Genomic DNA, 16876 nt, shown 5'->3' with positions numbered 1-16876 from the left:
AGATTTTATTTTCAAGTAATCTCCACACCCGTCATGGGGCTTGAGCTCACAACCCCAAGACTAAGAGTTGCATTCTCTACTGACTGAGCCAGCCAGACGCACCAAGTTTCAGGTTCTTTAAAGTGAGAACTTGTGATTGTGGAAGCAAGCTCGCACCGCCAGACTACACCTTTTTCCTCAACATTCTTCCTTTGGCTCCAGTGTCACTGCCCTGGCCTGGTTTTCCTTTTGCTCTTCTGGCATTTTCTTTTCAATTTCTTTCATTGTTGGTTCTTATTCTGCTTGTCCCTTGTAACTATCTTCCTTGTGTTCTGGTCTTATACCTTTTTTTTTTTTTTTCTTATAACTCAGTCCTTGAACAAAGTTACCTGGTCCTTGAAGAAATTACCTAGTAACATTGCTTTAGTTATTACCTGTTTGTGGAGAGTTCCCAGGTCTCCCTAGTCATTGTTTTTGAAAATTTTAATTCCAGTTCAGTTATATTAATTTTGGGTGTACAATATAGGGATTCAGCAGTTCTATGCATTACTCGTTGTTCATCACAATAAGTGTGCTCTTCATCCTCTTCACCTAGCTCCCCTCCCCTCTGGTAACCAACAGTTCTCTATAGTTCATAGTCTGTTTCTTGATTTGTCTCTTTCTTTCTTTTTTTTTTCCTAAAGATTTTATTCATTTATTTGACAGACAGAGATCACAGGTAGACAGAGAGGCAGGCAGAGAGAGAGGGGGAAGCAGGCTCCCTGCTGAGCAGAGAGCTAGATGCGGGGCTCGATCCTAGGACCCTGGGATTATGACCTGAGCCGGAGGCAGAGGCTTTAACCCACTGAGCCACCTAGGCGCTTTTTTTTTTTTTTTTTTAAGATTTTATTTATTTATCAGAGAGAGAGAAGGGGAGAGAGCGAGCACAAGCAGACAGAATGGCAGGCAGAGGCAGAGGGAGAAGCAGGCTCCCCGCTGAGCAAGGAGCCCGATGTGGGACTCGATCCCAGGACGCTGGGATCATGACCTGAGCCGAAGGCAGCTGCTTAACCAACTGAGCCACCCAGGCGTCCCCCTAGGCGCTTTTTTATTAACGTTTGTTCAGTTTTGCTATTTAAATTCTACATGTGAGTGAAAGTATATGGTATTTGTCTTAGTCTCTGGCTGGCTTATTTCACTTAGCATTATACTCTCTAGCTTTATCCATGTCATTGCAAATGGCAAGATTTCGTTCCTTTTCATGGCTGAGTAACATTCCATTTTGCAAATGTGTACACACACATATACATATGCACACATATATATCTTTACACATTTATCTATTGATGGACACTTAGGTTGCCTCCATAATTTGGGTATTTTTTTAAAAAAAGAAAGTAAAAATAGAACTACTCTATGATCTAGTAATCACACAATAGGTATTTACCCAAAGTATACAAAAATACTAAATCAAACAGATGCAAATATTCTGAAAATGTCTATGCTACGTAGAGTTATCTACATGTTTAATACAATTCCTATCAAAGTACAATCAACTTTTTTCAAAGAAATGGAACAAATAATCCTAAAATTTATATGGACACCAGAGAAGACCCTGAATAGCCAGAGGAATGTTGAAAAAGAAAAGCAAAGTTTACAGCATCACAATTCCAGACTTCAGGCTCTATGACAAAGCTGTATCATCAAGACAGTATGGTACTGGCACAAAAACAGAAATATAGATCAATGGAACAGAATAGAGAGCCCAGAAATAGACTCTCAACTTTATAGTTAACTAATCTTTGACAGAGCAGGAAATAATGTCCAATGGAAGAATGACAGTCTCTTCAACAAATGGTGTTGGGAAAATTGGACAACCACATGCAGAAAAATGAAACTGGACCATTTCCTTACACCACACACAAAAATAGACTCCAAATGGATGAAAGACCTCAATGTGAGACAAGAATCCATCAAAATCCTTGAGGAGAACGCAGGCAGCAACCTCTTCGACCTCAGCTGCAGCAACTTCTTAGAAACATTGCCGAAGGCAAGAGAAGCAAGGGCAAAAATGAACTATTAGGATTTCATCAAGATCAATATCTTTTGCACAGCAAAGGAAATAGTCAACAAAACCAAAGACAACTGACAGAAGTGGAGAAGATACTTGCAAATGTCATATCAGATAAAGGGCTAGTATCTAAAATCTATAAAGGACTTATCAAACACGGGCACCTAGGTGGCTCAGTGGGTTAAGCTTCTGCCTTTGGCTCAGGTTATGACCTCAGGATCCTGGAATCAAGGCCTACCATCAGGCTCTCTGCTCAGCCAGGAGCCTGATTCCCTCTCTCTCTGTCTTCCTCTCTGCCTACTTGTGATCTCTCTCTGTCAAATAAACAAAAATATTTAAAAAAAAAAAAAGAACTTATCAAACTCAACACCCAAGGAACAAATAATCCAATCAAGAAATGGGCAGAGGACATGAACAGTCATTTCTGCAAAGAAGACATCCAGATGGCCAAAGACACACGAGAAAGTGCTCAACATCACTCAGCATCAGGGAAATACAAATCAAAAACCACAAAGATACCACCTCACACCAGTCAGAATGGCCAAAATTAACCAGTCAGGAAACAGCAGGTGTTGGTGAAGATGCAGAGAAACGGGAACATACCTACACTGTTGGTGGAATGCAAGCTGGTGTAGCCACTCTGGAAAACAGTATGGAGGTTCCTCAAAAAGGTGAAAATAGAGCTGCTCTATGACCCAGCAATCACACTACTGGATATTTACCCTAAAGATACAATTGTAGTGATCCGAAGGGGCACATGCACCCGAATGTTTATAGCAGCAATGTCCACAATAGCCAAACTATGGAAAGAACCTAGATGTCTACCAACAGATGAATGGATAAAGAAGATCTGGTATATATTTACAATGGAATACTTTGCAGCCATCAAAAGAAACGAAGTCTTGCCATTTGCAACGACATGGAACTAGAGGGTATTATGCTAAGTGAAATAAGTCAATCAGAGAAAGGCAATCATATGATCTCTCTGATATGAGGAATTTGAGAGGCAGGATGGGAGTTCTTGGGGGAAGAGAGAGAAAAATGAAACAAGATGGGACTGGGGAGGGAGATAAACCATAAGGGATTCTTAATCTCAGGAATCAAACTGAGGGCTGCCAGGGGTAGGGAGGGAGGGATAGAGTGGCTGGGTTATGGACATTGGGGAGGGTATGTGGGTGCTATGAATTGTGTAAAACTGATGATTCACAGACCTGTGCCCCTGAAGCAAATAATACATTATGTGTTTAAAAAAAAAAAAAAAAAGACCTGAAGAAAACAATGAAAAAAGCAAAACAAAACAATAAAAAAAGGGATGTATGCAACTCAGGTTTATTGCAGCATTATTTACAACAGCCTTCTTTGATTTCCTCACAATATTTCAAGTCTCTGGCCTCTCCCCTAAAAATATTTAATTGGTTTCCAAATACTGTGATTTCTGCCTCTAAGTCTTTCTCTGGGGACTCTCCCTTTTCATCCCATTCCCAGCGTGATCTCTGTCATTTCTGTCCCATAATACTGTCATAGTCACGTAACTAAACTCATTGCTTACCATCTAAGCATGTTCTTTCCTGGCATAAATACTGGAACAATCTTCCTAAAGTACAGTTTTTGTTTTTTAAGATTTTATTTATTTATTTATTTATTTATTTATTTATTTAGGGGTGTTGGAGCGGCAGGGGGAGAAGGAGAAAGAAAGTCCCAAGAAGACTCTGTGCTGAGCTCAGCGCCTGACATGGGGCTTGATCCCATGACGGCAAGATCATGACCTAAGCCAAAATCAAGAGTTGGACGCTTAACCAGCTGAGCCACCCAGGCACCCCAGGCACAATTCCAATTGTAATCTCCCTGTTCAGAAGCCTTGGAAACTGCCCATAGAACAAAAAGTCTGAATTCAGTTTACATGGAATTTAAATTGTACCATAATCCCAGTTAACTTTGCTAATCTCATATCTTCTCCCATGTAACTCCTCTGTATTTATGCACACAGACCTTCCTGATAATTTAAGCATTCCCATTTCTTCTGCCAGAAGTAATCTCTCCCTTCTCTGTTTTTGAATTGTAGTATTACAGCCCTAAAATGTTTATTCAATCTGTTTTTTTTTTTTCTTGAGGACAAGGACTAGATTTTTCTCCTTTATTTATTTATTTTTTAACCTCTTCCATAGCGCCCAGAATAATCCTTTGCCTGTGGTAGGCAGAAATGTTGAAGAATTATTCACAACTGAGGTGATTCAAGAAGAAACTTATTTTCTATTAAAATTTTTGTCACATTAGTCAATGGAAATACTTAAGTAAATACTGTTAGTTTTCCATGTAGGATATAATAAATTCCATCCTTGTTGTTGATTTGTTATTAAAAAATAAAGTTGGGGTGCCTGGGTGGCTCAGTGGGTTAAAGCCTCTGCTTTCAGCTCAGGTCATGGTCTAGGGTCCTGGGATCGAGCCCCTCATTGGACTCTCTGCTCAGCAGGGAGCCTGCATCCCCCTCTCTCGCTGCCTGCCTCTCTGCCTACTTGTGATCTCTGCCTGTCAAATAAATAAATAAAATCTAAAAAATAAATAAATAAATAAAATAAAGTTGAAGCACAGCATTTGGGTTTTCTTTGTTTGTTTTCTTCATTGATATTTTGTTTCTTCCCCCAAGGCGGGGAAAATCATATTTACTTCATACTCTTATAGTTAAATATTAGTTTTTTATAGAGAATTTAAAATTTCTTTCTTTGGCTAGGTGTGTAGTACATGGATTGGAAGTGGAGTTGTCAGTGATCTCAATGACCTCCGTCGAGTGCACAATCTACTTGTCTCTTCTCTGGACAAAGTGCAGGCTGGAAAAGGATCTTCGAGCCAGCTGTACCGAGAGAGTGCCACAACCATGGAAAAACTGGCTGTTCTCAAAGCTTGGGCAGAGGTAACCACAGCCTATTGTTTTTGTTGTTGTTGTTGTTTATTAACATAAAGTGTATTATTTGCCCCAGGGTACAGGTCTGTGAATCATCAGACAGCCTATTGTTTTTGAACAATTTCTCCATCCATGAGAAAATGTTCCCCTAGTCCTGTAGGTGAAAAAATTTTGATATTTTGCTTTTTAAAGTGACCTTTGGTATAAAATGCTTTTTGGAAATCTGTTATTTGCTCCATCTCACGGAAATATGTATATTTATGTCTCAAAGAACTCTTTTCAACCCTTTGAAAGTTATGTTTGTTTATTTTTTAAAAAAAAAGATTTTATTTATTTGTTTGTCAGATAAAGAGAGCAAGCACATGAGGAGGACAACAGCAGGCAGAGGGGGATGTGGGTTCCCCGCTGAGGAAGGAGCCTGATGCAGGACTCTATTCCAGAACCCTCCTGCAATCATGATCTGAGCGGAAGGCAGACGCTTAACTGACTGAGACAACCAGGTGTCCCAAAAGTCTTTTTTAATCAGTTTTTTTCAAAATTTCTATATTGAGAAAGGGCTCCCCTAACTAGTTATGTGGAAATTAGGCAGCACAAGTTTTGATGATCATAACATCGGTTGTCAGTCATCTAGCTCTTTGCTGACTTGCATTAATATGCTTGACTCACCTACCAGGAAGACTGGTGTAGTTTAGTATAAAAAGCATTAAATGCTGATTCAGAGGCCGTAAACAAGTTCTCTCTCTATAATTTACCGTCTTCTTGACTTTGGTCAAATGGTTTGATCTCTCAGAGCCTTGGGTTTTTGGGTTTTGGGTTTTTTTTTTTTTTCATTATCATGTGGAAATAATATCATCATCTTTTTTTTTTATTTTTAAAGATTATTTATTATTTGACAGAGAGAGAGAGATCACAAGTAGGCAGAGAGGGAGGCAGAGAGAGGGGGGAAGCAGGCTCCCTGCTGAGCAGAGAGCCTGATGTGGGGCTTGATCCCAGGACCCTGAGATCATGACCTGAGCTGGAGGCAGAGGCTTAACCCACTGAGCCACCCAGATGCCCCCAAATAATATCTTCTTTTTTTTTTTTTTTTTTTAAAGATTTTATTTATTTATCAGAGAGAGAGAGGGGGAGAGAGCGAACACAGGCAGACAGAATGGCAGGCAGAGGCAGAGGGAGAAGCAGGCTCCCTGCTGAGCAAGGAGCCCGATGTGGGACTCGATCCCAGGACGCTGGGATCATGACCTGAGCCGAAGGCAGCTGCTTAACCAACTGAGCCACCCAGGCGTCCCCCAAATAATATCTTCTTATAAGGCAATATTTATCAAAGGACATTGTAGCTGGCACTGAATGGAAGATAGATTATTGCTTTCAAAAAATAGATCAGGGCGCCTGGGTGGCTCAGTTGGTTAAGGAACTGCCTTCAGCTTGGATTATGATCCTGGAGTCCCAGGATCAAGTCCTGCATTGGGCTCCCAGCTCCACGGGGAGTCTGCTTCTCCTCTGACCTTCTCCCTCTCATGCTGTCTTCTACTGTTTCTCTCTCTCAAATAGATAAATACAAATCTTTAAAAAATGAAATAAATAAGATAAAATATTAGATCAGAGTCTCACATAACTAAATTAATAATGCACATTTTTGTTGACACTTTTTTCTTTTTTAGGGTAGTTTGTACTATAATTTAAAGATGTGCACCTCATGCCTCAGCCTTGAAAGCCATTTCATAATTCTTTTACCTGTTTATCTGCCTTTCCTTCATCATGCTCTTCAGATGCCCAGCATATTCTAGATTTCTCTCCTGAAGACCTGTCTTTGCTTATACTCTTTCACTCAGAAAGCTGAAGATCTCCATTTTCCATCTCCTCAGATTTTTACTTTGAAATCTTTAGATTTACATGAGTTGGGAACTGTGCTTTCACCTGTTAATTAATGTTAGTTAAATATGAGTGTGAAGGGGAGACTTTCTAGCTCAGTGCTATCAGTCATGCCCACTTCTGTATCTTCAGTTTCTCCCTCTATGTGCTAACTCTTCTTGCTTGTCTTCCTCCCCACCTAAGTGTGTCCTCCTCACTGCTTTCCCTCTCTCCTCTCATGTTTCAGTTCACGATGGAGTTTCAGTATCTTCACTACCTCAACTCTTGGTCACCTGCTTCTCAGTCCCCCACAATGTGGGGTCATTCTCACTGTTACAGGCTGGTCCGGTCTGAGGACCCAGAGGGGGTCCTGTAGGACCAGCCAACAGAGTCCTTGGGTTCGAGCAGGATCAAAGTCAAACGCAAGCCAAAAGGAAATGAGAGCAGAGCTTATTGAAGATGTAGAGACAGCAGATACAGACAAAGCTTCTGGCAGACTTGAAAAGGAAAGGAGAGTGAATCTCATCTTTGCTTGGGGCCTGGGATTTTTATTGAGGATGCTGGTCTGGTGTATGTGCCCTCTCAGGCATCCAGGAACTCGTCAGACAAGGAGTGCTCAGGTGTCCTGCGTAAGTCGCTTATGCGCTAGAACTATGGGTCTTGGTGTCAAGGTGTCTGGAGTCAGTGGTCTTGGAAAACTTACGTGATGGCCCCACCTGGTCATTCCTTAGGTGTTGTCTGTTGTGCTGAGAGACTCCGAAGAAGTCATTAAGTGCTTGATCTTTACAAGGAGGATAGACAGCATGCTTAAGGGTGGGGTGTAGATCTCAGCAAGAAGAGAAGCAGGAAAAGGACCCAAAAAAGCAGTTTTTCATGAGGTCCCTTTGGTTTGCCTGTGTCATCACCACGCCATTGGAATCATTCTCGCTAAAGTTACAAATGAGAGAATTATCTGTGTCACTGTGCACTCATCAGTCCGTGTTCCTTGGCCTCTCTGCGGCATTGGATGTCGTCTCCTCTGGAAGCTCTTTGTTCTCCTTGACACGCCTCTCTTGCTTCTCCTCTTTCCCTTTCATTGTTCCTTCCCCACACCGCTCGCTGGCCTCTTCGCCTGCCCGCTCTTTCAGTGCTGCTATTTTTCTTGTCCCCTTCCCGTCTCTTCGTACTTTATGGGCAACTTTATCCATACCCATAACCTATTGCTTTAACTTGTGTATTAAAGGTTGTAATTCTGCTTTTCCACCCAGACCAAATTCCAATCCCATATTTGCAGATGTTTACTAGACATCTTCCCTTGGATGACCCTTAAGTACCACACACCCAACAAGTCTTAAAAAAATACTGTGCTTTCTCTGACTTCTTTTATCTTCTTTATCCCAACTACTGGTTCTACCTTCTATCTTCAGGCCAGAGCCTAGTATCAATATTAACTGCTTCTTCTTCAGTCCCCTTCGTATTATATCTAGTAGGTATCTAATTCCTATGTATTTGACTTTGTTAATACTATTTTTGAAGATAATATAATTTTGTTCTGATAATATAAATACCAATTCACTACACATATTCAAAATATAGAGAAGAGGTATTATTTAAAAAAAATCTATAATCTTATCCCTTCTGTAATCTTCTTATCATCCAGAGATAACTATTAATATTTTGGTGTATATCACTATGCATATGTGCACATGTAAATCTTTATATGCCTTAAACTGTGTGTATCTACCTATATCTTTTTTTAAAAATGGAATTTTATTCAACATAGTGACTATTTTTAAAATTTAGCAATGGATTACATACACCTTTTGCATATCTATAAAAAAAATACTTCCTCTCTTCTGCCCCTGCCTTTAGTTTGAATCCTCATCATCTGTTACCTGGTCTGTGCAGTTGCGTCCTAATTTTCTTCTACTGTTAGTCTTCCCTGCCTCCACTGGCACATCTTCCTGTACAGATTCTCAGCATAATCATTCTAAAATGCAAATTTTGGGCAAAGAATATGAATTGACGATTCACAGAGAGGAAACAAAGCTACACATAAACATATGGGGAGGGTGAAGAAATATAGAAACATTTCCCAGCTAAATTAACATCATTTTTAGAATGATAGTAAAATTTTTCTAAAGAGTGAGATATATCAAAAAACTTACTAAATCCAGTTTATCCTAAGGAATATTAAGGATATACACAAAGACTCTGCTATGGTGGTGTTTATTACAATGTTTATTTTTCTCAGAAAAAATGGAAATAACTTAAATGTATGTCTTGATCCTAAGAGATGGTGGAATTAAGTGACTAACGAATTTGGGTAAAAGTTATTCACGGGGGCGGGGGGGGCGGCGCCTGGGTGGCTCAGTGGGTTAAAGCCTCTGCCTTCCTTCCGCTCAGGTCATGATCTCAGGGTCCTGGGATTGGGCCCCGCATCGGGCTCCCTGCTCCACGGGGAGCCTGCTTCCCCCCGTATCTCTCTGCCTGCCTCTCTGCCTACTTATCTTTTTCTGTCAAATAAATAAATAAAAATCTTAAAAAAAAAAAGTTATTCACAGGGGTGCCTCTGTGGTACAGTTGGCTGGGCATCCAACTCTTGGTTTCAACTCAGGTTGTGATCTCAGGGTCATGAGATTGAGCCCAGGGCTCCACACTCAGCGGGGAGTCTGCTTGGGATTCTCTCTCCTTCTCGCTCTGCCCTTCACTTCTGCATGCCCTCTTTCTCTCTCTGTCTCTCTCTCTCACAAATAAATAAATCTTTAAACAAATTTTTAATTAAAAAAATAAAAGCTATTCACAACACAGTATTATTTAAAAGACTATGTATATACAACATGTTTAGAATGCTCATGGTATTTTCTTCAAGTTATTTACACTTCTGATTTTTCTATTTTTCTTGTGTAGTGTCTAATAAGATAAGCCAAACATTGATTAAAAATAAGTCTAAAAAATATATTCTCCTGTATTGCTAGTAGCAATATAAATTATAGAACCCTTTTAGAAAGGTTTTGGCAGTGTCTATTCAGAGCCATAAAAATATCTGTAGTCCCTGATGCAATAATTCCCTTCCTGGGACTTTATCCTAGGGAAGAATATCTAAAATACAGGAAGGAAATGTTTACAAAAAGCTTTACTTGGGGGTGCCTGGGTGGCTCAGTGGTTTGAGCCGCTGCCTTCGGCTCAGGTCATGGTCTCAGGGTCCTGGGATGGAGTCCCGCATCGGGCTCTCTGCTTAGCAGGGAGCCTGCTTCCTCCTCTCTCTCTCTCTCTGCCTGCCTCTTTCCCTACTTGTGATGTCTCTCTGTCAAATAAATAAATAAAATCTTTAAAAAAAAATTTTTTTTTAAAAAAAGCTTTACTTGGAACATTATAATGTGAAGAATTATATACCTTTTGTCTTTGAAAATTATATCTTGTTCAGATTCCCAAGGCTGAATCAAGAAACAGAAGTAAATATGAAATTTCAATGTAGGGAGATTGTTAGATGTATTATGGCTTATCCCCTACAGCCATTAAGAGTAATGATTATGAAGATGGACATTCCATAGGTAGATAAAATTAAATACAAAATTCTTTGTATAACAGAATTATAATTTACAAAGATAAAATATAGTAACCTGGAAATTGGGATTTTGAGTAATTTTAAAAACTCATTTTCAAAACTTTTTATGGTATCATTTTAAAATAAAATTAAAAGTTTAGGAAAAATACATAATCTTTGATCTGTAAATTCTGCAGTGACCTCTTCCCTTCCCCATTGCCTATAGAGTAAAACCTTCACCTACTTCTCCCTCATATTCTGTGCTCAGTCTATGCTAGTTGCCAAAGCCTAAATATAGGTACAAAAACAAAAATCAAAAATAACTGCAACAAAGAAAAATGTTTAAAGTTATGTTTTAGTAAGTTGCATTTATACATCTTTTTGGTCTACTAAGTGGAGAGAAAGGATACAGATAATATATATGTGACTAGTAAATTATATGCGTGGTTCAACTCTATTATAAAGGCCAGATTGCTAAGTGTCACTTAAGAGGCTAGAAGGATATTTATGGAAATCCTTTCTCTGGCCCTTCTCCCATCCCCCTCCAGCCTTTTTCTTTGAATGTGCTGTCTGATTGTGCCTAATAAGTCTGTGAAAGTAGAGGCAGTAAACAGGAAGTTATACCCTAGGACAAAAAAAGAAAAAAACACACATAAAAGGGGGCTTTGTAAAGTATAACAAGAGAAGCCAGAAACATCTCAGTGAACTCTACTAAAGGAATGTTTTGTGAGAGGAATAGTCAGCAGTCAGATCAATAAAAAAAGATTGTCTCCAAAGCAGGTGGAATTATTCTTTGGAGGTTGTCAGGAAACCATGAAGTTATAGACTTTCCAGGGTCTAAACTCAATTATTTTCAAAAATTCAGTTGTATAGCAACTTAGATTAAGTCATTTCTTAACACTATGCCTTATTATTTTCTCCTCCTGAATATCTTACTAGGTGTATGTGGTTGCTATGAATATTAAGAAGGAAGCAGAGTCAAAGCCAAAAAGAGCAATGAAAAGTACTGATGATGATGATGATGATTATGGTGCCATAGATGAACTACCACCAGATAGTTTAATAACACTTGTGCAGCCCGAACTGCCAACACTCAGTCGCCTGTGGTTGGCAGCGTTAAAAGACTATGCACTTTTGACTCTGCCGGCTGAATTTGCTAGTCAGCTGCCCCCCGATGGTAAGTACTACATTCAGAATTTTGCCTTTATGGACTTTAGAGTAGTAATTAAACAAAATGTAGTTGGTGGAAGCTAGCAACAATAATAATTAATAATATTATAGTGTAACTTACCCACCTTGAATTTATAAAGAGAGTAAAACCCCTTAAATTTAATTAATTATTAATAATGTAGTAATCTAGTTTAAGATGTGGCGATGACATTTTAAATTTCTGTAGATTTAAACGTGGCACTCTGTCCCTGAGAGCGTGTTGTCCCTGATTCAAATGCAGCATTAAGCTCATTTGTTAACCCAAGCAAAAAGTTCTCACTGTCACAGTAATAACTGTATGAGCTAGAGTACTCTAAATAACCAGGCGTAACAAGTCATTATGCGTAACTCTGATGAAGTTGATTGCTGGGCTGGTCAATGTATGCAAGGATGGATGGGGGAGTCCTCAGTTTGGTAGTGAAAACAGGAGTTAAGGAAGAAAGGCAGAGGAAGGAGAAAGAAGAGACAGAGTTCCCTGGCTGGGGCAGGAAGAGAAGGTGACCAGGGTTTTTGGGAGTCTCTGGCCACAGTGAAGAGGAAGCCTGTGACCACCGGCTAGAGAAAGGTGGAGGATCCCCAGTGGCATCTGCAGTTGCGGAGAAAAAGCTGGAAACCCTAGCACTGGTGAGGAAGGCACAGAGGCCCTCCAGTTCTGCAGCTGCAGGAAAGACTCACTTTTGGTGGCTTTGTAATAAAGGGAATCCCTTTGGCCAGATTGCTCTTCAGTACATGTTATGGTCTGAATTTTGTGTCCGTATTGTGATTAGCGTCAGAAGCAGGGCCTTTGGGAAGCACTTAGGTCAGGAGGTGAAGCCCTCTGCAATGGGATTCGTACCCTTAGAGGAAAGACCCCACCTACACTAGCCCCTAGCCCCTTCCACCAAGTAAAAATACAGCTATGAGTCAGAGACATGGCCCTTACCTGAGCATGGAGGCAGCCTGATCTCAGACTTCCACCCCCTCCAGCACTGTGAGAAATAAATGTCTGCTGTTTGATAAGCCACCCAGTCAGTGGTATTTTGTTATAGCAGCCCAAATGGACTAAGAGTAAGTAATGAGGATTTTTAAGTTAGTCGTTGATGAATGGTTGACCACTTGCAATAAAAGTAATGGTTTCGATTGACCTTTTTTACAGGTGGAGCATTTTATACTCCTGAGACCATTGATACAGCTAGACTTCACTACCGGAATTCGTGGGCCCCGATTCTTCATGCGGTGGCACTTTGGTTAAATAGCACAGGATTTACATGTTCAGAGTCTACAGAAGCAGCAGCAATACCTGGCTTACAGAAACGTGCTACACCTGTCAATTTAAACCAGGCATCGGGAGCAATGCCTGGTGCTAAATCTTTGCCAGAAATTAACAAAGACAGAATGCATCTGATTTTAGGTAGGTGTGAACATTGATATATTTCAAGATATGTCACTTCTGAAATTCCATTTCTGTAGGGAAGAAAAAATTTCCTTCTATCCTTTTAGGTTGTATGGCTGGCCTAAGAATTAAATTGACATAAGACAGATTAACAGGAGAAAAGCATATGGATTTAGTATTTTCCAATCTAAAGTAGCCATTAGGCCCAAAAACTTATATGCCATTTGACGCAAAGAACAGTAAATTGTGGGGATGTGACCAGACTAAAGGGGTTTGGGCCGGGGGCAATAAATTGTGGGACAGGGACTAGGAAATATATGGGGGAAATTAATTTTAGTAGGTTTGTTTGTGCAAGTCTATTTCAACATTGACTCCCAGTCTTCTCTTCCTGATACGGAGAGGGCACATTTCTCACGAGAAATGTTGACTTGTTTTTAGGTGGAAAGGGGTCAGAGAACCCTTACTGCATCTGCTGTTCATCAAGTACCTTCAGCTGAAAGTAATCAATATGTCAAAGAGGCATATTTTGGTGTGGCGTGCTCTGAGCTCCTTCAGATCTTCCGTTTTAATGCTATAGAAAAGTTTTATATACCACAGTCCAGAGAAGGGATAAAAAGGAGAGGATTGTTTAAGCACGTGTTCTAAATTGTTAACTGAATTTTTAATAGAAAAAGTTCATTATTAAAAACTATTCTAAAAATTTTAGCTGCTGTGTTCACTCACAGAGCAATAGTGAATAATTTTCAAGAAAAAAACTACATTTTTCTTTTTTCAATGGCAGATTTTCTTTTTACTTGACACTTAACAAATTGTCTATGAGGAAATAATAAAATGCAAAGTTAAAACAAATTTGAATAAATCTCAATTTATAATTGCTTTATAGATGCTCTTTTAACATTAATATATTATAGATTCTAATGAGGCTCTTAAGCAGTTTTATATTTTGGGGAGGGAAGAAGAACACAGTTGGTAGGGTGAAATTATAGAACCTGTCAGTAGATCTCATACATGAAAATATGAAAGGCTTATAAAATAATGACCTTACCCTTATGCAAATTAAGAATAATTGTTATCCATGATATCCATTTTGTCTCTGTAGCTTGCCACTAAAAAATCCTTGTAGACATGAAAATTGTTTGACAACCATTTAATGAGAAGTAATTTTATAATTTACATAAGTTTATTTTTAATGTATTATTTTTTAAATTCCTAAAAATAAAAAATTGAGTATCTTCTTAATCAACTCCATGACCTTGGAACTGCCTCTCTCCCCCAACCTTCAACTTGATTATTAACCTAATGGCAAAGCTACAATCTGTGTTATAAAGTTTGGCAGCTGCGTTTGGTAAGCATTTGACTCTACTTTAAGGTAGCATTAAATAGGTGTTACAGTAATCTGTAAAAGAATAGAGGAAGAACAGAGAAAAAAATCTGATGTCAGAGCAACAAAGTGTTTTATAGTGACAAACGTGTGTTTTTATTATGTACGTCGCAGGTGTGAGCATACAGTTCCTTTGTTCCCCCAGACCTGAGGAGCCCATTGAACATGTCACAGCATGTCTACAGGCCTTACACACCTTGCTCGATTCTCCTTATGCCCGAATCCATATTGCAGAAGATCAGGTACAGTATATTTCTATAACAGATAATAAATTATACGCTTTGTTTTCATCCTGTTTGTCTTAAGATAATTTTCTCCTGTATGAAATAAAATATATGATAAATATTTAGGATTTTGACTTTATCGTGAATGTTGGATGACAAGGCACCACCAGCATAGAAATAGTCAGTGTATCTTCTTAGATGTGTTTATCAAGTAAAACTAAAAATTAAGGGATGCCTTCAACCCCAGCTAATGATTCTATTGATAAAGGCCTGAAGTAATTTATAAGGCTGTTAAATAAATTATACCACTTTTAAATGTTTGATAATGTTTTATCTCTCATTTAATGAATTTTTTTTGCACTGGCTCAATTACTCATTAACAGTTTAATGAATTGCTTTTTCTAATTTCTATATGTAATTTTAGAGGACTTTATTCATGTTATAGAACCAAGCTATTGGTGGATTTCTTATTCTTTTTAATTAGAAATTCTTTTCTTTTCATAAGAACCATCTTTTTGGTCACCATCACACATCTACAATGTGGGGTAATTTTCCATAAAACACCAACAGATAAAGAAAGTTGAGAGCATTCATTATATCAAATTAATTGTGCACATGATGCTGACCAAAACCAAAATAAAACAAAGCACATGCTTTGTGATTACAAGATTCACTCACTGGTGAACTCTTCTTGTACCCTACCTAGCCTTACAATCTGAAGCTGTTCCTCAGCTAAACTACAGCTTACTGCAAGAAACTTCTGGTTTTTATGAAATTTAAAACTTAATCTGTGAATGAAGAGAGAACACTATGTTTACACTCACTCATTTCTTTTTTTAACATAATACATCCCACACCCAACTACCTAGCTATTTTTTGGACTCAATAATGTTTTGTTTATCCAAGCACTGCTTTACACCTGAATGGATTATATTTTTCTTCCTGAGTTGGATCCTATAATTTCAAAATCATCAGTATTGTATTGATTTACCCAACAGCTTTCACTCTGTGCCTGTCCTGCATCAGGCACAGTTTGAGGCTATAGCTATCAAAAGTACAGGTACCCCCGATCCAGGTACAGGGAGATCAGGACAGTATGACAAATGCTGAGCTAGTAAAGGTATGTAAAGTCTGAGGACAATAGAGGGAAGGAGCCCTGACTTCAAGGAAAGTAAGGAATGGCTTCTCAGAGGAGATGAGGATTGGATTAAATCTGAAAAGAGAGGGGTGCCTGGGTGGCTCAGTGGGTTAAGCCGCTGCCTTCGGCTCAGGTCATGATCTCAGGGTCCTGGGATCGAGTCCCGCATCGGGCTCTCTGCTCGGCAGGGAGCCTGCTTCCCTCTCTCTCTCTCTCTCTGCCTGCCTCTCCATCTACTTGTGATTTCTTTCTGTCAAATAAATAAATAAAATCTTTAAAAAAAATTTATTAAAAAAAAAATCTGAAAAGAGAAATTAGTGAGGCAGCACAAAAGGGATGGGTTTTTTTCTCTGGGAGAAAAGCAAATCCAAAGACAAGGAGGTGTAAGAGAACGTGACAAGTTCAAGGACACTACTGTCATTTACTACAGCTGAGACAAATGGAGCATGTAAGAGTTGTTAGGAGACAAGGCTGCGCGACAGGGGAAAAGCCAAATCATGAAGATTCCTGTATGGCCTGTGGAAGGGTCTAAAAATCTATCTTAAAAGTGATAGGAAATCATTAAAAAATGTTAAAATAGAGGAATGACCTGATTAAACTTGTATTTCAGAATATGGTATATATATAGAATTTGATCACTTTTATTGACCCTGTGAAATTGGTCTATAGGACATGACAAGGGAGGCAGGAAGGCCAGTTAAGAGGCTCTTTGCATTTTATTTCTAGAGAAATAGTGAGTTACACTGGCCTAGGAAAACTGAATAAAGGAAGAAAAAAGAGGGCGGGGACTGGAACGTGAGGGTGTATTACAAATAGCAAACAAGGATGGAGATGAGGGAATAAGGACACTACAGAGAGGGAGGAAGAGAACTAAGAGAACAGAGTTACAAGGGCAGAGGAGAGTTTCAAGGATAGACGACAGTCTCAAAAGAACCAGAATCCAGTATATGAAGACAGAAGAGGATCCAGGGAAGGTTACTAGTGATCTCGGATGGAGCATTCTATCGTAGGTGGAAGAGTGAGGGGTGAAGGAGGGGTGAAGGAACTGGAAGCCTCGGGGCTGGGACCAGAGGAAGCAAAACAGAGATACAGGACATGGGGACAGAGAAGGTTCTGAGAGAATTGGGGGTTGGGGGGAGGAAATAAACAGGAAAGACCTGAGTGTTTTCCTTATACTGGGGAAGGAACAGACCTAGACAGAGAAACTGAAGACATATGGAATGCAATCAGGGTCCTTGAAGAATCAATCC

At 39.3% G+C, this 16876-nt stretch overlaps 1 protein-coding gene across 4 annotated transcripts in view; it reads left to right on the top strand.

Moving 5' to 3' along the window:
* HEATR5B (HEAT repeat containing 5B) overlaps positions 1-16876 on the top strand; it is a 105422-nt gene that overhangs the window by 71313 nt on the left and 17233 nt on the right. For all 4 annotated transcript variants that reach the window (XM_004765438.3, XM_045079255.1, XM_004765439.3 and 1 more), the window contains 4 exons: positions 4758-4937; positions 11242-11479; positions 12647-12901; positions 14379-14506. In XM_004765438.3, coding sequence (XP_004765495.1) covers positions 4758-4937; positions 11242-11479; positions 12647-12901; positions 14379-14506 — 801 coding nt within the window. The remainder of the gene's footprint in view (positions 1-4757; positions 4938-11241; positions 11480-12646; positions 12902-14378; positions 14507-16876) is intronic.

The sequence above is a fragment of the Mustela putorius genome, unplaced genomic scaffold (assembly GCF_011764305.1).
Source record: "Mustela putorius furo isolate JIRA1106 unplaced genomic scaffold, ASM1176430v1.1 tig00000281_pilon_pilon_pilon, whole genome shotgun sequence".
NCBI lineage: Eukaryota > Metazoa > Chordata > Mammalia > Carnivora > Mustelidae > Mustela > Mustela putorius.
The sequence above is the reverse complement of the archived record's forward strand: the minus strand, read 5'-3'. Positions and strand labels throughout refer to the sequence as shown.